Below are 23,343 nucleotides of genomic sequence, written 5' to 3'. Positions count from 1 at the left end.
ACTCCAGCAGTCCTCAAGAGGGGCTTCGGTGAGCTCTCCCTTTTCCGGCAACGCTGCTTCAAGGCTTTGCGCGTAATCAGTTGCGACTTCGGGCAGCTTGAGTCGTTCCAGATTGTACCGTGGCGGGCGTCGGTACCGAATGTTGTTCACAACGGAGAGTCGTTGGCGCACTTTAACCGTCACAAGGTAGTGGTCAGAATCGATGTTTGCGCCGCGATAAGTTCTGACGTCGATAATGTCCATCAATCAAAACGTGGTCGATTTGCGATTCAGTTTGTTGGGGTGATCTCCAGGTGTACCGATACGGGAGGCTGTGCTGGAAGTAGGTACTACGTATGGCCATGTTTTTGGAGGTGGCAAAATCAATCAGTCTAAGGCCGTTTTCGTTCGTAAGCTGGTGAACGCTGAACTTCCCTGTAATCGGTCCAGATTCCTGGCCAACCTGAGCGTTGAGATCTCCGATAACGATTTTGACATCATGGCTTGGGCAGCCAGCTGCGCGTAGAAAGAAACGGCCTTTGATCCTCAACTTGGCTCATGGTGCTACCAGAGACGAATAGAGGCATAGTAGTCGGGTTCAGAATGGGTATCACTTCCTATCACTTCTAGAACTGGGTCCCTTGGTACTGCAAAAGGTACCCATGTTTTACAGATCGCAGTACACTTTTCACGGCATTCTAGATTTTCCTCTATTACCTTATGTGCTGTAAATTTTTGGGCTACTGCAAGGGACATGGAGTTTTTTATTACGTCTTTGGTGCTACTAGATTCGGCTTTCATTTACTTATAGGTATTCCACTAAACAACTCGAAGATTTATTATCATAAACTCATTTAAAGTTAAAGGCTATTAAAGTCGTATCGTAACAATTGACTAAATATAAAAGCTTTAGCAGTACGAGTTACTAATCATCTACCGAGCTAAGCGCCCTTCTCTCAGAATTGCGACAATCCAAACGTGTTTCTGCTATTTCTCTGTATCATAATCCTACCACCAAAATAGCTTTTTATAAGCTTGTAAATTGCACCGGAACTGTGAGGTGTAGAATTGCTCGGGCTACACGAGCCGGCGTTGTTGAACTCTGAAAAAATCTAAACTAAATAGATTTCAGTAGCGTAATGACTATTACTATTATTCAGTGAAGGAAAGTAGGCCGTTTAATGACAGATTGGCGTGATGAAAAACAGCCTATTACGATTAGAAATTGCAAAATAGTAGTTTACGGAACAAGTTGCAGAATTATGATTTTTACTGCACGAGTCGTAAATTTATCTTACGAGGCTTGCCGAGTAGAATAATTACCACGAGTGCTGTAAAAATCGAGTTCTGCAACGAGTTACGTACAACATTTTTGCAATTTCAGAAGACCACTTGAGGGTATCATAAATTGTATCGGAATGCATTCACCATCATTTTATCATGTCTGAAAAATTGTTGTGTAATGATTCATTACGCAACTGAAAACAGTTGCGTAATGAGAAAGCGTTGTGTAATGAATCATTATAGCACTGGTTTCAGTTGCGTAATGACTATTCCCGCACTGCATACATCAGTGCAGGAAAGTAGGCCGTTTCATGACAGATTGGCGAGATGAAAAACAGCCTATTACGATGAGAAATTGCAAAAAAAAGTTATCATATCATAGGACAGCAATTACATTTCTGCTCTGTAGAATTTCCACCGCTCGTTATTTGTTTTTAAGAAAGTCGGATAACTCTACAGGAGAAGTCATTTATTGGAACGAATCATGCAATAAAGTATTTAGAATCTGTGGATAGACCCATACCCAATTTTTATGTGTTGAGCTAGCTTTACATAGACACTTCACGGGATTTCCGTGCGTTTTCTAATATTGGAATTTTACAAACAACGTCTTCATTTCAATAGGCTGTCCGAAGTAGACATAATAATATCGTCATGTTTGGCAACCTCTTTTAAAGAAGTTCCATGATTTCTAATAGCTTTTAATGCTTTGAGTAATGTGTTTCTTGAATTATCAGCACGTTGTGTTTTCAATGATAATTGCAAACCTTGTTTACTTATAGCTACCTGAAGAGTAAATACAAATTCAATCTCTAATGAGAAACTATTCACTTGCCCCACGTGATTAGAAAAATGACGGTGTTTAAATTTAGTTATTTTTTTAGTCTACGAACATTAATTCGGTTAATTCGAACACTTATTTTAGTTCAGTTTGAACTGTCAGAGAAGATAACTTAGAAATTATTCTTCGCAACTGAAAATATTATAACAAGATTGCACGCCGCCAACTTGCTACGAAGTAATCGTTGACAGGTTACCAATCTTTTGCTCTATTATGCAATAATCAATAATGGTTGAAAAATCTCAGGAATCATTTACCTATCGTAATGTTCTAAACGGCCTAGGTTTAGGTTTAGATGAGTTTATAAAGCTAATTCATATATTCAGTAAAATATACAAATTATTCTCACTTACTCCATTTACCCATTACAATCCCTTCCTCCCTCACAACCGAATCCTGGTTGCGCTACTGAATGTATCTATTGCCCACTGCACGGTGACGTCATCAGAAAATCGCTCTCTTTCCCTCCTTCAGGAAATCTGAAAACAACGGTCAAAGTTGACAGGTACTGGCATCATTGTTTTCAAGTTTTATTGAAGAGCGAACGGAAGAGAATTTCGCTGTAACATGCCTAATTATTGAATGCATACTGGTTCAGCTTTTATTTACATTAGTCAAGTTGTAATTATCAATTCTCTTCAAATAATTAGTAGGTAAAATGCAACATGAGTTAAGGCCAAATGAGATACAATTTCTGTTTTCATTATGAAAGCATTCACAGGTAATGTAATAATCTTAACTTGCAGTTCAACTGGTATACTCGACGTATTGGTTTGGCAAGCATCTATAAAGCAACGGAGTTGTACATGATGCAAGATAATTCACAGGATTTTGAAAAAACTTGGAAGTTTTTGAATCGACGGGTTGAGGAAGCTAGAGTATTGCATGATTTTCTCGTCAAGTCGGAACACGCCACGCTGCATATTCAGAACGCCGTGGAATCCACGTTTTCTACAGTGAGTATAATATAATAAATCACTAATACTCTCCAAATAAATTTGTTTATTATTTAGGCTCGTAACATACTTGGGCTGAATTTCGATAGACGGTGATACGATTGAAAAGGTTTGTAATTATGTAATAAACGGTATTAGGGTGGTTTTAAAAATGAACCATCCTCCAAAACTATTTTGAGTTCTTTTAATCGGAATACCTACGTTAATTTTGCCTTCAATGTAAAGAATATTACGTCCTTTGATAGCTGCTCTATAATATTTTACAGTTAAAACAATCAATGTGCGAATGTTGAGTGAAGCTCAAACGCCGAAATGAACATTCGTTTGAAGTTCACACATGCGCTGAGTGAATTTATAGCAGAGAAAAAATAGAATTAGTACGAAAATGTACAGGAAAATGAATGACAAGTTCATCCACCTCTCCTGGCCTATGAACATGAACACGAGCGTGCGCTCTATGAACCGATGCACGAGTTCACGAATGGACCGATGCACGAGTTCACTAATTTGACATTTGAGCGGTGCCGAATTCACTGGTTTCCATGGTCACATGAATAACACGGCACTGCTAAAACGTCAAATAGTGAACCCGTGCATTGGTCCATTTGACGTTTGAGCGGTGCCAAATTCATTCGTTTCCATGGTCACATAAATCAGAATCTATATGGACCAATGCACGAGTTCACTAATTTGACGTTTTAACGGTGTCAAATTCACTCGTTGCCATGGAGTGCTTCGTGAAGCCCAAGCGGGACAGTTCGGTTTCGCGTCGTCCGATGGATTTTGCTCACGGTTTCGCGCGTGTTTTCGTCGCCGGAGAATTTTTTTTTCCCTGTTTTGGAGCGTCTTGCTGGGTAGTGCTTCGTGAAGCCCAAGCGGGACAGTTCGGTTTCGCGTCGTCAGATGGATTTTGCTCACTGTTTCGCGCGTGTTTTCGTCGCCGGAGAATTTTTTTTCCCTGTTTTGGAGCGTCTTGCTGGGTAGTGCTTCGTGAAGCCCAAGCGGGACAGTTCGGTTTTGCGTCGTCCGATGGATTCTGCTCACGGTTTCGCGCGTGTTTACGTCGCCGATATTTTTTTCTTTTTTTTTTTGTTTTGAAGCGTCTTGCTGGGTAGGTATTTGGGAAGGCCCAAGCAAGACGGTTTGTTTTCGGGACGCCAAGAAGTTTTGCTGTCAGTGTCGGTTTTGTGTTCAGTCGAGGATGGATTACCAACTGGTGAGTTCGTTTCATGCTTATGATAACACATTTTTTCTTGAAAGCGTAACTTTTATGTAATATTAAAACAAACTTTGTATGGTTCGTCACTATAAGTGTCGGCATTATGCTTTTTCCTTATACAATTTCAATATACATATATTTTATATTTTTACTCTTTTTGACATTATTAAAAATAATCTTTTGAATTGTTCGACATTGTGAATGTTGACGTATTTTTTAAAACTTCTACCATATCGAGACAAAATGCACAGTAATACTCATATGTAATTTTCAAACAAACTATGTATGGTTCGTCACTACAAGTGTCGGCATTATTCCTGTTTCATATAATTTAAAATATATACATGTAATTTTCAGTTTTCGTCATTAATAAAAAAGTCTTTTGAATTGTTCGACATTATAGATGTTGGCGTATTTTTTGAAGCTTCTACCAAAAACTTCTCGAGAGAAAAATACAAAACTAGCTTTAAATATAAGTCGTATATTTCCCCCTTGTCCATGGATCGCATCACCGACCAGAGGTGACTCCCAGATCATTTCCTCCCTCACTAATAAACACCCTTCCCGTGGTGATTGTGGAGATGCAGAGGTATTCTCGGTCTCTAGAAGCAACAATCATTACACCCTAACATTCCTTCCCCATCCCAATTGACTGTAAGGACTTGGCCGGCGCCGTTATTGATCAATAATATTAGATCTGCTAAAATTGCACAGCGGAAACTCCCATCCCTTATTCATTTGGATCCCAGTGCAATTCTTACCAGTTCCGATCAATCACGGAGTAGCAACCATTGACATGTACAGTCAGACTATGCTATGCCATGCTATGCTTAACGGTGTCAAATTCACTCGTTGCCATGGTCACATAAATATTGCAATTTTAGAGACAACTTTCCGTTCTACGATTGAATAGAAAGCTACCGCAGCAGTCAAATTACTGATTTTGCCAAAGCATCATCGATCGGTTGCGAAGACACCTTGAACCTACCACGCTGATGACTGTTGTTTTCTGTTTTTTTTTCAAAGCTTTGGACTCTACTAGCATATTTTGATTAGATGGTTTTGTTCAATGATACAATGATTCTCAAGCCTGCGGTAGAACTTTGACAGCTGCGGTAGAACTTCGCGGCTACCGCAAAACGGAAAATTTTCTAAAGAACCGCAATAACACAGCACCGCTAAAACGTCAACTGTCAACTAGTAAACTCGTGCATTGGTTCATACAAAGAATTGCGCGAAGAGACTTCTTTGAATGATTGTTCTTCTTTGTCTTCGGAAATTGAGCTCTCGCCGAGCGGTGTCACGAACACACGCGCAAAGTTGCTGGTGGAAAATACTGCCGTTTGATTTTGCTGGGAACAGCTGATCTTTGTTTATATTTTCCACCAGCACTGTTTAAGTAGTGTTGGTGACATGTAACGTGTATGTGAGTACACGAGCGCAGAAACCACTATAGAGCTTAGTAACATTTGAACTCACGAACATTCGCATACGCTCGTCATACACAGTTTGTTTTTTGTTTTCCTCAACGAAACTTGCACTAATCAAAATGCATATGGAAATACTACCCAATTTGATATTGTGTATTTCTTTCACTACTGGACTGCGAAGTGCGGCTTCATAAGTGCGAAAATGCGAATAAAAGTGCGGGATTGCATCGAATCATTTTGGCGTCTTCAGATTTGATTTGATTTTAACCTCCAAATTGCCAAATAATCTTCAAAACATCACCTCCAAGTTAGTTCTAATAACCTCCGTTATATGAAATATGGTGGCGCGTCGATCGTCGCAAGTTTATCGTTTAACAGTCAATAGCCCATATCTGTTTTGCTGGCTTGCTCGGTAGGTAGACGGTTTGACAGTTCGATAGGTAGATTTATGTCGAATTCGTTTTTGAACCTAGGTTGGAACTGGCGCAACTCGTTCTGAATTACAGTTTCAACCCTAACCCGATTCAGGTTCGACCGAACTACAATTTGCTTGACGTTGGTTTGTTTGTGTGTTGATCACCGACCCAGTTCCTAAAAACGAAAACGATATTAGTTTCACTCTTCGCGCAACTCTTCATTCATAGTGGCTATTACGCTTAATAGACCATATCCGTCAGACCTTACCCCCTATTTTTATATATTTCTTCGAAAGACAATTATTTTTAATGATTATTGACGCTTTCAGATCTAATTTATATGCACTCCTGATTTTATTGTAAATTTTTTGAAAATTTGAGAATTCACCACATTTTGAGTAGTGCGGCACAGTTGTTTCAACCCTGTGGGTAAACAAAGTGGAGATTTTCCCACAACTTTCAATCTCACCCCTGCGTTGAGTGTTTGTAGATATGACGAAATGTCAATGTCAAATCAAGCACACGAGACGACACGACAAAATGGAGAAATCTGAGATTCAGAACGGCCAGCCATTACCGTTTGATATCTGCTGCTTATGTCGTCAAACTGTTCCGGAACCATATGACCAATGGATTTTACATACTTCCCAGTTTTACCACTCTCGTAGATCTCCCCGAAAAATCCTACACGACCACAACATATATCCCCTTCATCTTCCTGCCGGAAGCCTCTGCCGTGTTCCGCGATAGTTCTCGAAAAGGGTTCTGCTCCCCTTCGGCCCTGTGCCCGGCGGCAATCTGGGGACGAAGATTTCACCGTGCGACGGCGTACTGTTTCAATTCGAGTGTACGAAGGTACGGTGCTGCCATCTGGGAAAAGTTTGCTCGATGCGTGAACCGTCGAAAATTTTACCCGGCAAGGTATAGGAAGCGAAATTTCAAATGCTCATATAAAATTAACTACAATAGTTATTTAAAATCTTTTCAGTATATGTTGATATACTTTTGATGGGCTACATTATGGGCATATAATTTTGAGTTTTATATTTTTTTCTCAATATGCTGCTGATTCTATAGTTGATCAATAGTCTAACCCCGTACTCTTAACAGAATTTAATTAAAAAGTGTTTTGAATTTTTTAGAAGCATTTGAAAATTGACTTCCTATGCTTTGCCATGTAAAATAATCGGAGCTTCACGCATAGGGTCAACTGTGGTAATTACCTTCGTAGACGCGAATTACTCGGTTCCAATGAAAGCTGCAGGAATCCGAACAGAATGATGTGCCAAACAAGGATCTCTTGCAATTTAGAATAAGGCGATCTTCCGGATGTTAGCAAAATCTTCGCAACACTCAGCCAACCACAAAACCGAGCAGGACCCAGATAACCAGAAATCGCATGAAAGTTCACGTTTCAACTCGTTTATTCATACTAATTACATCAAACCCGCAAAACACCGTGGTTAAACTCGTCAGATTGATGAGCTTCCTCGCATAAAACACTTCTTTTCTGAGTTCATTTGTACATTTTGTTCCGTCCCGTACACTCGTACAAAGTAAGTCGAATCAATCCGTAGCAGCTGTCAAATCAACATTTGTTATCATAAGTTAAGTCGCATAAGATCACAGGTTAGTTCGGTAGAATATTTATACACTCGCATTGTATGTTGTTATTCATCACATAATATATGCACGCATATCGCCTCCACTTTTGTACGTAGAAGGCCTTTTCGCGACATCTTGTAAGTGAAATGTTGCACGTACAAAGCCTCCAGGTGATTTCGTTATACGTACATTTTGGTTGTCTGGGGAGCAAGCGGAGCACCACAGCAGCCACAGGCGATGGAGATGAAAAGGATTCCCCCCGTTGTCATGAAAGATTTCATCGTGCTGGATCTGTTCTACCATTAAATTAGTAGAACTACGACGATGGGAAGTGCTCGAGCAGTCTCGACACAAATAAAAACGGGGCAATAATATTATTTGCGCACACAATTACCCTTCGAATTCCGGTGGGGGAACCAAAGTTAAAAACATTGACGACCAGCAGCAGTACCAAGATGGTTTCCGGGATGGGTTTGTTGATTTCAGCCACGCTGGGTGGAAGTGGCGGATGAAAACATAAATAAAGGTATCTGTCATGATTGACTCGTATCAGCTGATCAAATATTCACCACAACGTGGAGACAAAAATCATAGGAGAAAAAGGGGTCGGATGAAAATCGGAGAAAAATAAATTGTAGGGGACCGTGGGGCGTATTGTCGTGCCGCCAGTTTTTCATTGTTTTTTCAATAGTTAGGGGCTTCAAAACATATGGGTTCCTTCACAGAAATGGTCTATTGTATAAGTGCCCTAGTGCAGACGTGTTTGTGAAACTTAGAGGAAGTTTTTGATCGACTCGACTTATAAAATAGGGCCCATAAATAGGCCTGGAGAAGTGGATACAAAATCTACTTTTTCTCTGCTATAAATTCACTCTAGGTGAACAACTTCCCCTGCCCTATGTTCATGTTCTGTGCGGCGCTTACAGCTCAGTCAAGAAATAAAACGATTCAAATGAGAAATACAAATTTTGCATTGCATCAACAAACAAGCTTTATGAGTAGATCGCTAGCAAAATGTACAATGGACCGATGCACGAGTTCACTATCTGACGTTTGAGCGGCGCCGCCCAAACGTCAAATAGTGAGCTCGTGCATCGATGCATTGTGATTTTTTTTAAATAGTTCATTCGTTGAAATTGCATAATCCGGGGAATTGGGAAACTATTCAATTATCATTAATTTTGATGTAAGGCAGCATCCATTCATTACGTAACGCTGAAATAGACCATTTCCGTCAGATCTCACCCCCTATTTTTATATTTTTCTTCGAAAGTCGATTATGTTTAATGATTATTGACGCTTTTAGAACTAATTTACATGAACTCCTTATTTTATTATAATTTTTTGAAAACATGGATATTCACCACTTTTTGATGTAGAAATTGTCGTGCGGCACAGTTGTTTCAACCCTGTGGGTATACAAATTGGAGATTTTTCCACAAATTTCAATCTCACCCCTGCGTTGAGTGTTTGTAGATATAATGAAATGTCAGTTTCAAATCGAACACACGGAAGAATCGGAGAAATCCATATTTTGGATCAACTCAGGTGACGAAGATCTTGGATGCATGCCACTAGTTTTCTCTTTTATTCTTCCGCTATGCTTATGTTGAGCAAATAGTGACGTCACTATTTGCTATGCATAAGCACAGCGAATAAATAAAAGAAGGAAATAGTGACACGCATCCATTATCTTCGACACCTGAATAAATCCAGAACATTGCGGAGAAATCTATCGTTAGCTCAGATGCATTTATGTGGTCAAACGGTCGCCAAAACAGTGAAGCCCGCTTCCCCGTTTGTTTACCGGAACCATGAGTGCTTCCCGGTTTAATATTCCTCTCATAGGTCTCCCTATAGAATTGTCATTTTCGAAATCCATTCTACCAATCTGAAGGTCCTCCGCCACCACGAAATTCTTCACGACCACATCAACTATCCTCTTCATCTCCCTGTCCGGTGCCGCTGCGGTGCTCCACGATAGTTTACAAAAGGGTTCTGCTCCCCTCCGGCCCGTGTCCGGCAACAAAATGTAAAAGGGACGAAGATTTCTCCACGCGACATTTTGTTCTGCTCACTTGATACATATGGAAGCTGGGGGAATCTAAACAAAATGATGGATAAGCCAATCGAGGACCTCTTGCAGTCTTCCGGATTTCCAGTTGGGGTAAAACTCTCAGGGTGAAACAGCTTCAAAAATAGTATGCTGCTACGCGGCGAAATCCTTATTGCCACTCCCCGATCGACCATAAAACCGGAAGGGAGCAGGACTCTTTTTATATTTAAGGTGCATCACAGCAGCCCCAGGCGAAGGAGATGGTGGTTGTGAAATGTTTCGTCGTGAAATCCGAATCCATCATCAAACCAAAACTTCTTTCCTCTTGGTGAAGCTGCTGCTTGTGATCAGATTGACAAAAAACAACATATTTTGAGCAAATAGAACATAACCTTGAAACTCCATATGAAAAATATCAACATTTCCCGCAGGGAATGTCAACTCCGTACAAACAAATATAAACAATTCCAGTAGGAACGTCAAGAGCAGGACAGTCAATTGAGGTTAATGGAAGAGAGACAGAGATGGAGAATTTTCCGCGACGTCCCCATGAGTGCTTCGATCTGTCATGATTGATCCGAGCCAGCTGATCGATATTCACCACGATGTGGAGAAAAAATCATAGGGAAAAAAGGGGTCAGATAAAATTCGGAGAGAAATAAATTGTAGGGGACCAAGGGGTGAACTAACGTGCCGCCAGTTTTTCATTGTTTTCCAATAGTTAGAGGCTTCAAAACATACCGGTTCCTTAGGAAAGTTTGTTCAGTAAATTGACAAAAAGCATATAAGCCAATAAAAAAAATCCACGGAAATGGTCTATTGCTACAGACGAGTCACATGAATCCACTAGATTTACAAAATAGATCCCTAAGACATAAATGTATTATGTAAATTACTACCCAAAAGGGAGGTATTGCATAGTAATTTTTGGATTTTTCAATTATTTTGGTTTCTGAAAAACGTCTCGGTGGGGTGTGGTTTGGTGAAAAAGTACCGTGATGCTACCATATTTCGCACACGCTCCTCATTTCGCTCACTGTCATTTTATTCATACTTGTGTATGCATATTGGACTATATAATTGTATATTATGTTATTATGGCTGATAGTAGAATTTTTCAAAATAGTGACTGAAAAAATTTCTTTCGCAGAACATGTTTAAAATGTCAGTGAGCGAAATATGGGTACTTTACGGTACATGTAAAAAACAAGGACTTTGATTTTTTAAAGTATTGTTTATTTATCATATTGCTCAACAAACATCTTTACATTGGTTACCCTTTATTTTAAATCATCAAAGTTTATTAATCACTTCAATTTAACTTACACGTAGAACAGTGACTAATACATGTTACTAGGTGACCTATAATAGTGTGAGCAGTGTATATTCTATTTTTACAGATATTTAGAATTATATTTGTTTACCCTAAACCGCGCGCGCGCCATGCTATACTTGGGCTTTGACTTGGCGTATATTTTTTAATAAATCCCAGAATGTACAATAGTTTATTCCACGAAAACGTCATGAGGAAATCAATATGTACATCTCCTATACTGCCCATAACTGCATATTTGTAACATTCGACAAAAGTAGGCATTGAGTAAATCGAATACCAAGTGTGCATTTTATAACAGTATGAGAGGAAAACAAAATTTCTAAAAATTACCACGTACTCATAAGTGCATATTTGAGGCTGATATTTTGTACAACTCATATCGCATACTAGGTGAATAGTCAGAAAATAATTCTGATAGAAATTTCATTATTATCCCATTACGAGGCTCATTTATAATCTCAATGTGACTGTTATGCGGTTATAATTACCAATGTGACAAAACAACTTGGTATTCTTTTCGAATTTTCTAGAACAATCCCACAGATTTTAGTTAGTTGATCGAAAGTATTCATCATTTGATGACTCTCCACGGTATTAACTCCAATTTGTCAAAAATGTCGAATGTGACTGTTATGCAGTTATGGGCAGTATAGAAACATAGAAAAGAGGACCAGCGCGAGTTCATTAGTTTTTTAATAAATGTTGTCAGCAGCTTGCTGTTTTTTTTTTTCAGTAAATTGAAGGAAATAGAGATAGCCCTTGAAACTCTCATAACTCGATAACTTGATGTTGACTATTAGGAAGATAAAAGAGATATCAAGTTATAGAACACAAAGTAGAAGTGTGACTCAGTGAATCAAATTATAATTTAATGATATATCATTAAAACAGACGCAAAATAAAAAAAAATCACAAAGAACAATTTCGAAAATTGCAATGCATGGGTTAAAATCATATCCTGTGCAAGTTGAAATAATCTGTTTTTTTTCCGATATCATTGTAATCCGATAGTTGTTTTACAGTGCGAGGGTCATGGAAAGCGTGCAAACTAAGGTGTCTATAGACAAATCAAAGTACAAATATCTTAAGTTACACCCAACAAATTAGTTCATTCGACCTCCCAAAAATTTGAACGGAATCCATAAAGTATCAGAGGGACTCAACGAGCTTGAAGTAGGTATAGGGTGTTCCAGAAAGTATGGGCACGACTTTGATAACGAAAATCACAATATTTTTTTAAACAAATACTTATTTTTATACAGTGAAACCTCCATGAGTCGATGTTCCATAACTCGATATCGACTCATGGAACCATACTAAAAACAAATTTTCATGGTTACTATGATGGCCCCTCAAACAGTTTTCCAAGGCATTTGTTTACATGACTCGATATTTTCATGAGTCGATGGTGTCTTGAGATATTGTCTCATGGAGGTTTGACTGTATTTTTGTAATTTTTCTTGGAGCATTTTAAATGCTGCCTGTAAAAATTTTGTTTTGTTTTTTTTTGATTTTAGAAAATCAATTCTTATCTAGCCATCACAGTCCCTATTTTTGTGTTTTGTTGAAACTTAACTAGTAATGAATGTTTTTTATCAAAATCCTTCGATGTGTTGAGTTCACGTACATTGTATCTAAGTTGTTTCACAAGATTTTATGTTTGAAATTTTATTTGGCTTTGCTAGGAAACATTTGACAAAATGGTAAAATAAAAAAAAACGCTAGTTTTTTTCCCCACATAAGATATTTTCACGAAATCATAGCTTTTCAAGTATTTTCAATATAAATAGGAATTATTCATTTCAAGTTTACTTATGTCAAACATCTATACTTTGGGATAGGCAACAACAGTTTTAGATTTTTATATGTTTTGATGGATATTCAAGGACTTGGTTTTGACCCTTTTAAAAATCGACCACAGCTGAGATCGGATTTTTTGTTTCTATTTAAATTTCATATACTTAAGTTTATTTTTTTTTTTTTTTTTTTGTCGGTAGCGATAGGGGTAGTACTGGCACTCTTAATCTGCCCTAAGCTCCTTCCCAGCATTTGCTTTTATAAGCCTCTATTGCGTTCATCACACAGACGTTCCTAAGCAATGTTGCTCAAATGGTCACTGTGTACCCTAACAGCAATCAGCCCTTACCGTAGTTTTGTAGTCTAGTAGTTCAGACTACTATCAAACTATGATAAGGCCTGAAATGCTACTAGAGTGGTTAAAGTGAAGAACGAAATAGTTTTATTTAAAGGTCCTCATTCCCCATTTCATTTCATCACTCACTATCGTCACTTTTGTTTTCGACACTATCACGTATATCACCGATTATCACTCAACTTTCGTAATACACTTCAGATATACTTTCCATTATATTACTTTTCACATCACACCATTTTCATATAAATTCATTGTTTATACCATTTACAATCCGTTAGCATTACTAAGTAATTAAAAGATATTCAATTTAAATGTTTCATTATTTTTGTTGCTGTAGAGTTACAATCAGTGTTGCTAAGACTCATTTCCCCGAAAATAACATTTTCCGAATTACGAAGCCACGAACTACTACAACCATGCTCTATCCTCCTAAGATAGAAAAGCAGATGGTTAAGCTTGAGTACTGCACACAAAATCGATCAATTTTGATCCCAGAGAGCCACAATTCAAGTTTCGGTGAAATGAAATGAGTGAGTGAGTGAGTGCGAATCATTTCACCGAAACTTGAATTGCGGCCCACCGAGATCGAAACTGTCGGATCCCATGTGCAACACTCAAGCCCAACCACCTCCCCCTCCATCTCAGGAATACAACGCACACTTATAACAGTTCATGGCTTCACAATTCGAATTTCGGGGAAATGAGTCTGGTCAACACTGGTTACAATTTAGCACTATCAAGAAAGTTACAGTAAAACGAAATCACTTCGATCCATTCTTCTGCACTCGCTGTCATTATTAACACTTTTATCATGCATGTTTGAAGAACTAGGCAATAATGTTTATATTCAGAAAAATGATTGCAAAATGTATTATGGCCTTTATTAAATTAGTGGAGTTCACAACATTAAATACATAATCATTATTTGTTAAAAATAAACAAAACTATCAGAATCACTTCCAATTTCATTTTCAAATTTTCATCACCATAGATTTTATTATAAAATCACTATTAGCACCCTCACAATCACTAAATTTAATAACAACGAGTGTTACGCGCAGTTCCACCAAACACCCATTCTTATGTTGTATTATAAAACGATTGATCACACGTTAGCTTCGAAACTTAACAACCATTACTGATTAGTACAAAGGATGCTACAGCTCGTGGTAAACGAACTGAACCATCAACAACCAGCACTGGTTTATAAGTAACTAATGAGCCCTGGCGGTCCATCCGTTCGAAGAGGACCTGATAATATGCCGAAACATATTAACAGATCCTCCGCCTGAATGCAGCCGTTTCATGATAAATCATGAACCGTTAGAGGTGTGCCAAAGTATTGGGAAGGTGATATGTTTCACAGACGGGTATTATTATGGTGCACCTTCTACTTTGGCACCGTCAAACCCTGTGATCGTGGCCAGGGAAATTTCATATACTTAAGTTTATAATAAAATAAGTAAGAGTTTGTTCATTTATCGCATCGGAATTGATTTTTTTTTTTTTTCGGTAGCGGTAGGGGTAGTACTTGCACTCTTAATCTGCCCTAAGCTCCTTCCCAGCATTTGCTTTTATAAGCCTCTATTGCGTTCATCACACAGACGTTCCTAAGCAATGTTGCTCAAATGGTCACTGTGTACCCTAGCAGCAATCAGCCCTTACCGTAGTTTTGCAGTCTAGTAGTTTAGACTACTATCAAACTATGATAAGGCCTGAAATGCTACTAGAGTGGTTAAAGTGAAGAACGAAATAGTTTTATTAAAAGGTCCTCACTCCCCATTTCATTTCATCACTCACTATCGTCACTTTTATGTTCGACACTATCACGTTTATCACCGATTATCACTCATCTACTTTCGTAATACACTTCAGATATACTTTCCATTATATCACTTTTCCCATCACACCATTTTCATATAAATTCATTGTTATTACCATTTACCATCTGTTAGCATTACTAAATAATTAAAAGATATTCAATTTAAATGTTTCATTATTTTTGTTGCTGTAGAGTCATTACTATTCAAACTACAATTTAGCACTATCAACAAAGTTACAGTAAAACAAATTCACTTCGATCCATTCTTCTGCACTCGCTGTCATTATTAACACTTTTATCATGCATGTTTGAAGAACTAGGCAATAATGTTTATATTCAGAGAAATGATTGCAAAATGTATTATGGCCTTTATCAAATTAGTAGAGTTCACATCATCATTATTATATTTTTAATAAGACTATCAGAGTCACTTTTAATTTCATTTTCAAATTTTCATCACCATAGATTTTATTATAAAATTACTATTAGCACCCTCACAACCACTAAATTTAATAACAACGAGTGTTACGCGCAGTTCCACCAAACACCCATTATTATGTTGCATTATAAAAAGATTGATCACACGTTAGCTTCGAAACTTAACAACCATTACTGATTAGTACAAAGGATGCTACAGCTCGTGGTAAACGAACTGAACCATCAACAACCAGCACTGGTTCATAAGTAACTAATGAGCCCTGGCGGTCCCTCCGTTCGAAGAGGACCTGATAATATGCCGAAACATATTAACAGATCCTCCGCCTGAATGCAGCCGTTTCATGATAGATCATGAACCGTTAGAGGTGTGCCAAAGTATTGGGAAGGTGATATGTTTCACAGACGGGTATTATTATGATGCACCTTCTACTTTGGCACCGTCAAACCCTGTGATCGTGGCCAGGGCATTTATCGCATCGGAATTGATGCATATATTTTTTCAAAAGTTTATGGTACATTCTTTATGACCTAGCTAGCACAAATTTCGTACAACAAATTCGCTCAGATTTAACGTGATTTGTGCAAAACTGATAAGAGCAGCTTCCAGAAAAGTAAGACTATCAATAAACTGGTTGCGAAAAAAATCTGTTTGTTGAATGGGTTTATTGAATATTTTTTCCTGATTTATCTCTCATGATCTAAATCTAGCGGTATTGTAGAAAACTTCATTTGGTTCACAAAATTTATACTACATAATCACATGAAATTTGAGAATTTACCCGTGGACGCCGCTGCAGCGCTGTCGGACCGTAATAACATCATAGTACTTAGCATTGTATGGCATTTCTAACAGCATCGTTGATTTATCATATAATCATCACTTCCTATATTCTCTTATTAAGTGCAAGAATAAAATGTGTGAAAATCAGTTTTTTATCTGCACTAGTCTCGAAATGTCAGTATGGTAAAGTCGTGCTACTTTCGGGGACATCCTCTATGTATTTATGAAAATATCGTAACTATATACTAATGTTACAATTATATGTGATTTTTTTTCGTTAGTGACTTTAAAAATTCTCAATAAGAAGAAGACTGCAATAAACAAAAAAAAAATAATAAAAAGCCGTTTATTATTTCAGTTTCCCTAATTACCTATAACATGTTTTGTTTCTAAGCGAAAAGGCTTCTATCCATTGATTGTAGAACCTTCAAATTAAAACCGAAAGAATGTTATCAACTACAGCGTCACATATGGCCGGAAATGTAATAGAAACAATTTTTCCCGTATGGAAGCGGGCCATTTGGCATAACCAGAATTGTATTCTTATTGCAAAAGATGCCTACTCATGATGAAAAAATATAATGCCAAATATCCTTTACGTCAATGACCAATCAAATAGCTTTACGATAAATGATTCAACCGTGTCCGCATATTTGATCGACTTTCTCCATACTTCTTGAGCCGCTAAACTTGATGGATTCCCCTCTAACTTTTAGAGTACCTTCTGCGAGATCGAATGAACAAATTTGTGGACTGTAACATAAGATTTTACCCTTTGATTTTTTCATATGAAAATGAGCCACCTCAATGCATTCCTCACATTTTTTAGAGGACCTAAGCAGAGAACGCTACAAGATGAGATAATTTGTGCATTATCCTTTTTGCCCAGTCAGGTGCGCACACAGACAGTACTGAAGCGCTCGAATTTATACGTTCTCCTCAATATATTTTTGGAGTTTACTAGGTAGAGGTAAATATCGAATATCCTTTATATCTACTCGCTGTCGTATAATGAATTTGCACATATGTTGAAGGGTTGCTACTTCGAAGAAACGATTAATTGGCTTACTTAATCGTACGGGAAATGGAGGTGTTAAAGGACATGTTTGCTTCCCAAATCCAATGACGTCCAGTTCCGACTTTTTCATAGAATCTTCTATTAGCTCAATCATCGTCGCATAGTGTGTTGGTGCTGTTAATCCCGAAAATGACCTGTAAAATTAGGAAACAAAAAAATGGATTAATACTCTAATATAAAATAGCTATATGCGAACTACAATATACGTAAAGCATCATATTGATATATGTTAATTTACTGTACAAGGCGGACTTAGGTTTCCGAGGTTGACAAACGCTATAGCGAACCTCATAAACCTTCTTTCACTTGATAATAAAAACACTTGTGATAACTTGACTCTTCCTAGTCTCACAGCTAGTTTTCGATTGATCTTTATTTAATCTAATCGGATTGAGCGAACTCTCCCCACTCTCCGCTTGAATCGCATCTCAGCAGAAAGACCCCTCCCATTTGTCTTGCTTCGCTCAAATCAAACTGACCGTCGACCGGCCGAGAAAAGATGCGGTCCGAAGCCAAAGCCCTCACCGCTGCCGCCGCCAAGAAGAAGAAGAGGAAGCAGTTCACAGGAGAATGAGATGGTTGTGGCCACCATCGCAGCCCTAAACGAACGGAACGGGTCCTCCCTGCAGGTGAACGAGAAACACATTGTCGGAAAATACAACTGCGATGTCGGCTGTCGTTTCCAGATTTCGATTCCAGCCCTGTGATTCACTGCTGCTGAGTACTGTGCACCAGCCACTCTACGAAACATTCTGCTGGTTCGTCATATAAGCAGAAAACTTGCTCAAGTTTGTACATTTTTGTTGAGGATTTTTCCGTTTGGCCATGGCAATAAACTGATAACATCTCACAGTGCTATATATCTGTAACAGCATCGAAGCTAACAAAGCCATCGGCCGTTTTCAGGGCCATCAAATTAGTGGAAAAGAGTTAAAAGAGAAATATTTCTGACTTTATTTATGACATCTTACATATATTTCTAAATCAATTTCACAGCTTCATACAAAAATTTCATTTGTCATGAATATGAATGATTTCAATAAATGATACCCGTATTATGCAGTAGTTTGAAACGGATCACTAAATCAGAACACAAAAAAAAATCTGATTGTAATAAAAACTTTGACATTGTTTTGAAGTTTATGCAACCTCTAATTAACACTACAAAATACAACGATCAAACATCTAAAATCATCGCTCCCTGGAAAATATAGTACCAAGCCCAGGGATATTTCCAAGGAGATTATTATTATGAATTCAAAATGCTCCTTCAGATGTGGATATTCTCATTGATAAATATGACGAATGATAGATCAAATTGTAATGTTTATACAGCATGAAGGCATAACGAACAACAAGAACGACATCAAATTCAGTTACACAAACCATCGTGGTCCTACGTCACTAGTTCGTACAACCGACAACCCCATTGGGATGTATCCTGATAGTTTTTAATAATACTTCTCACTTCTTTCAATTAATTTTCAAAGACGTTCTCTTGATTGAGAATATTTTCGAAGTCCTGAGTAACTTGATTTTCTATTGGACTAGTAAGTCCTAAATTAAAATTGTGCGCGCTTCCAAACTGCATAGTAAGTTTTTGAGCTTTTTCGCAATTAGTAATAATTTGTTTTCCTCTTTCAATGCCGGTATTGGCTCCTGAGGTATTTTTTTTAAATTTTAGATAATTTCCAAAAGGGCTTAGAGCCAGGGTCCAATTGAGAAATATTATTTTCAAAATTTTTGTTAATTAATTGTGAAAATCGTTTTTTTAATTTCTTTCTGCAGATCCTGCCATATAATTTTCATAGCAGGATCGCGAATGCGTTTAAATTGCCTTCTTCTCACGTTTTGAAGACGAATCAAAAGTTTAAGACCATCGTCTAAAGGAATGATTCAAATTCAAATTTTGGAATTGGAATCCAATTGCAATAATTGTAATTGAAGCTGATAGGATTAAGAATCGCTTCATAGGATATTTGACAGACATGATCAGAAACAAAATCAGCATAAGTAATCAGTTGGCTACAAAGATGACTAGAGTCGGTTAAGACCAAATCAATCGTAGATAGGTTTCTAGAAGAAGAAAAACATGTAGGGCTATCAGGGTATTGACTTGAGAAATATCCTGAAGAGCACTCATCAAAAAAATTCTGCCGTTGGAATTACTATGCTTATTATTCCATGACCGATGTTTGGCATTAAAGTCAATAATGCCAAAACAAATTTGACTTATTGCGAGTCAATTGTCACAAGTCAGTTTGGAGCGAATTAACTTGCTGCCCAGAGCATTGAAAAGGCAAATAGGCAGCTATGAAAGTATATTTACCAAACTTTGTTTCAACAGAAACACCTAAAGTTTCAAAAACTTTAGTGTTAAGTAACGATACAATAGCCAGTGTTACCAGTATCCTTTTTAAGCAAATCTTGTGAACAAATTCAAATATCAAGGCGCATAATTTGATTGTTTCTTACACGCTTCATTCATTTACTGCCTTAGAGGATGCTTCATTTTTTTAAACTCAGGTTGAAATTCAAAACTGGCGAGATTTTTGGAGAATATTGACACAATTTCCATCATATTGGTCTAAATTAGGTATTTTTATATGTTTTAGTATTGTATGAACACATGTTTTGAACTTAATATCGAATATAAATAGATTTGAAACAAAATGATTCAATGAAAAAAATCCAAACTTTTGATGCAGACTTTAATCTATGGACTAGCAACACGGCCGGGCTAGCAACAAAGTGTCCTGTTGCAATCCAACTCAACGATGTGAAAGTAGGCTTTTGCCAAAACGACCAATGAGAAGTGGTCTTTTTTAACAGGCAATTGGTTTCGTTTTTGTACTTTGACCTGTCACGTCTTGTCTTAGGTTTCTCCCTCCCAGGTCCCTTCAATATCGAGTACCTAAGGGAGAGATGACTGTAACATTAAAATATTTTTCAACGGACCGAAAAATGTCGCTGTAGAGAGCTTTTGTCACTATAAAAGTCGCTATAACGAGCTTCTACTGTAGTTCGTTTGAAATTTCACTTCGAAAGTCCAACCGGCGAACTCCTGATGGATGCTGCGGAGTCAGCCTCTGAGGGTTTCTCTGAGGCTCTGGAATTTTGCACTAGGATTCACTGCAAGGCACAAGCAAAGGCAAAAAAGCGACTTTAAGAACCATTTTGATTAAAACAGAGAATAGACTTTAGAGACCTTACGATGAAGATGAATTTAAGCCAAACCCCAAATTTTCAAGAGCACAAATCTGAAGAACCAGACATCCGTTTGAGCTGAAAACTTAATCGATTGGTCATTAGCTGGTGGTGACCTGGGAGTTGTGACCTGGGGAATGCGAACAGAAAATCAACAAGCAGCCAAGCTGCCGTCAAACAAAAATTTTCATAAAAATGATCAGAGTATGCCTAGAAATGTACGGTCGTGACACGCTAAAATTGTTATATAATTTATGTTACACAAAGACCACCAAGAATTGTTGCGCTTGGTCCAAAGACAAGAAATTGTTGTGCTTGGTCTAAATTATGCAAAATTCTTGTACAACTGCTCAAAATATGTTTCTAACTAACATACGGCCATAAACTTTCCTGCATTGAATTGATTGGGCTTTGTGTATTTTAGTATTTTAAGTGTGAATTTTGAATGTGGTTTCCTACGAGACAACGGTTTGCACTCGTGGAAAAGATTGTGTTCAATTTGAACAACCTAAATCTTCGAGTCTGCACTCCCTAGGTGGTGACCAATCGATTAAGTTTTCAGCTCAAACGGGTGTTCGGTTCTCCAGCTTTGTGCTCTTGAAAATTTGGGGTTTGATTTCGATTCATCTTCACCTTAACAAAAAAAGCATTTGAAATCTCAGATTTGAAAGACATGCATTAAAATAGTAACCAAGGCCCTAAAGAGACCTGCTTACATAAGAAAAGTCCTACTTTTCGTACCTGTTGTTTTTTGGCTTTTTTGTCAATTATTTTTGTAGAATAGGCGAAAACATGTTGTAACTCTTTCAACCATGCTCATGAACAAGAATTAACTGGAACTGAGAACTGTACTTGCCTTTACCAACCTGGCAATCTTAAGTTCTACCTCATTGTTTAAACATGTTTTATGTTAAATAAATAAAAAAAAAGAACTAGTCGAATTTTTTTCTATTATTGCGCATTTCATTCACCACTGGACTCCGCAGTTAGTTTTTATAAGTGAGGGAAGGGAAATAAAAGTGCGATTCTGCATCCAATCTTGTTGATGTCTTCAGCGCACTCATTCATTATAAATCGTAGAATAAGTGCGCTGAAGACACCAACAAGATTTGATGCAGGATCGCACTTTTATTTACATTCTCGCACTTATGAAAACTGACTGCGCAGTCCAGTGGTGAACGAAATACCCAATATTTTTTTTTTTTACAAAAAGGACATACATATTCTGCAATGTATTACTAATTCATAAAAATGTCCTTGATTGTGGCAGAAATTCCTCGAGAATTTCAAGGGTTTTTTCTATGTTGAAATAAAATTCCCAGGTTTTAGGCACTCTAAAAAAAGCATGCTATTTATATGCACAAGGTGTCCAACTTAGAAATGAACAGTCCTTATAGAACTAACAGTACATTAGGCTATATCTTCAATCGAATGTGAATGCCGAGGGTCAAAAATATTAGGTTTACTCACCAATTTTTATCTTTATAATCGATCCTACAGTGTAGTGTTATTCCGGAGCTTCGAAAGCTGATGGCAAACTGGTGTTTTTCGGTTTCCGAATCGCGCACTAGAAAAGTTCCATTGTCTTGACGAGCGAGACGCTTTTGTGCAGCGGATCGGGTCAGTTTTCCCCAATACCATCCGTACCGTAAGAGGTCTGTTCTCACATTGTTCATCATAGTTTCGAGATTATCCGGATTGGTAGTGCAGCAAGGATCCAGAGGAGAAATTGCATCCTGCACTCGTACCGAAGTTGGGTCATCATTGCTTTGGGATATCACAGGTACGTTTACATTGGGTGAGGAGAAAGTGATGGGATTCTCGCAATGTCGCTCCAGGACAATTCTAGAAAAATCATTTACGGTACATTTATTTGAAGACTCAGCAGTTGGTCGTCGTCCTCTGTCCAAAGCAAACTCCGGTTCACAAGCTTCTACTTTTGTTGAAGTCAAATTTTGAAATCGTTTACGGAGAGTAAAAAACATTCCATTCCCTTGGTGTGTCATTTTCACTGATGGTGCATTACTACCCTCTTTGGAAGATTCTTCTGCTTCAGAAGAACGTTTTCTTGAGAGGGACATGAGCCACTTGAATCTGTAAAAAATCTCACTTTCCTTGTCCATTTTAGACACAATATTAAATGTTTCCAAATTTTGCAGAACAAGATCACTTCATCCCTTTATTGTTTATATTTTGGGCTCTGCACTGTGAAACAAAATTATTATATACACGCTAAGGTCAGTCTACCCATATATGGGTAAAGTTTACCCATAATCACCAAAAAGTGCACACACTCATTTTATGGGTAAAGATCGCTTTACTCATATATGAGTTAAGCAGAGTTGATGAATGGAGAGTTGCGCGAAGACTGAAACCAAGTCTACCTACTGAACCGTCAAATCGTCAACCTATCGAGCAAAATAAACAAACACGTTTATGGGTGAGAGAAGTATTGTTATCGTGACGAAATAAAAAAAAATATTGCTGCGGTCCCAACGGCTAAGAGAAATTCATTGTTTTTTTAGTTGATTAAAATTTTGAGTACATGATGTATGTCGTATGTGTTGTTGAAATTCTCTATTAAATATTTCATTGTTATTACTTTATAATTACAAAACCAGAGATCCATTTCAATTACGTTCATTGCGACTTTGTAAAAAAAAAACATTCGAATTGAGAGTGCATTTGAGTGAAGTCACTGGAAAGCGCACACAGTAAAATAGGTGGCCAGAATAATGAA

The 23,343-nt window shown here is 37.7% G+C and overlaps 2 protein-coding genes across 2 annotated transcripts in view; one reads left to right on the top strand and one right to left on the bottom strand.

Annotated features, from left to right (window-relative positions):
- LOC5572051 (ubiquinone biosynthesis protein COQ9, mitochondrial) overlaps positions 1-3,232 on the top strand; it is a 38,062-nt gene extending 34,830 nt beyond the window's left edge. Inside the window, exons 4-5 of the mRNA XM_021844265.1 lie at positions 2,851-3,060; positions 3,118-3,232. Of these exons, the coding sequence (XP_021699957.1) occupies positions 2,851-3,060; positions 3,118-3,156 (249 nt within the window). The 3' untranslated portion in view covers positions 3,157-3,232. The remainder of the gene's footprint in view (positions 1-2,850; positions 3,061-3,117) is intronic.
- A 12,770-nt stretch (positions 3,233-16,002) lies between these two features.
- On the bottom strand, positions 16,003-22,835 carry LOC5572050 (suppressor of cytokine signaling 6). Its single transcript, XM_001660106.2, has 2 exons — positions 22,074-22,835; positions 16,003-17,530 (listed from the first exon to the last, which is right to left on the bottom strand). Exons 1-2 carry the CDS (start codon positions 22,724-22,726, stop codon positions 17,245-17,247), a joined length of 939 nt encoding a protein of 312 aa, XP_001660156.2. The 5' UTR covers positions 22,727-22,835; the 3' UTR covers positions 16,003-17,244.
- Positions 22,836-23,343: the final 508 nt, after the last annotated feature.

The sequence above is a fragment of the Aedes aegypti genome, chromosome 2, assembly GCF_002204515.2.
Source record: "Aedes aegypti strain LVP_AGWG chromosome 2, AaegL5.0 Primary Assembly, whole genome shotgun sequence".
Lineage (NCBI taxonomy): Eukaryota > Metazoa > Arthropoda > Insecta > Diptera > Culicidae > Aedes > Aedes aegypti.
Note: the sequence above shows the minus strand (reverse complement) of the source record. Positions and strands in the feature narration are given on the sequence as shown.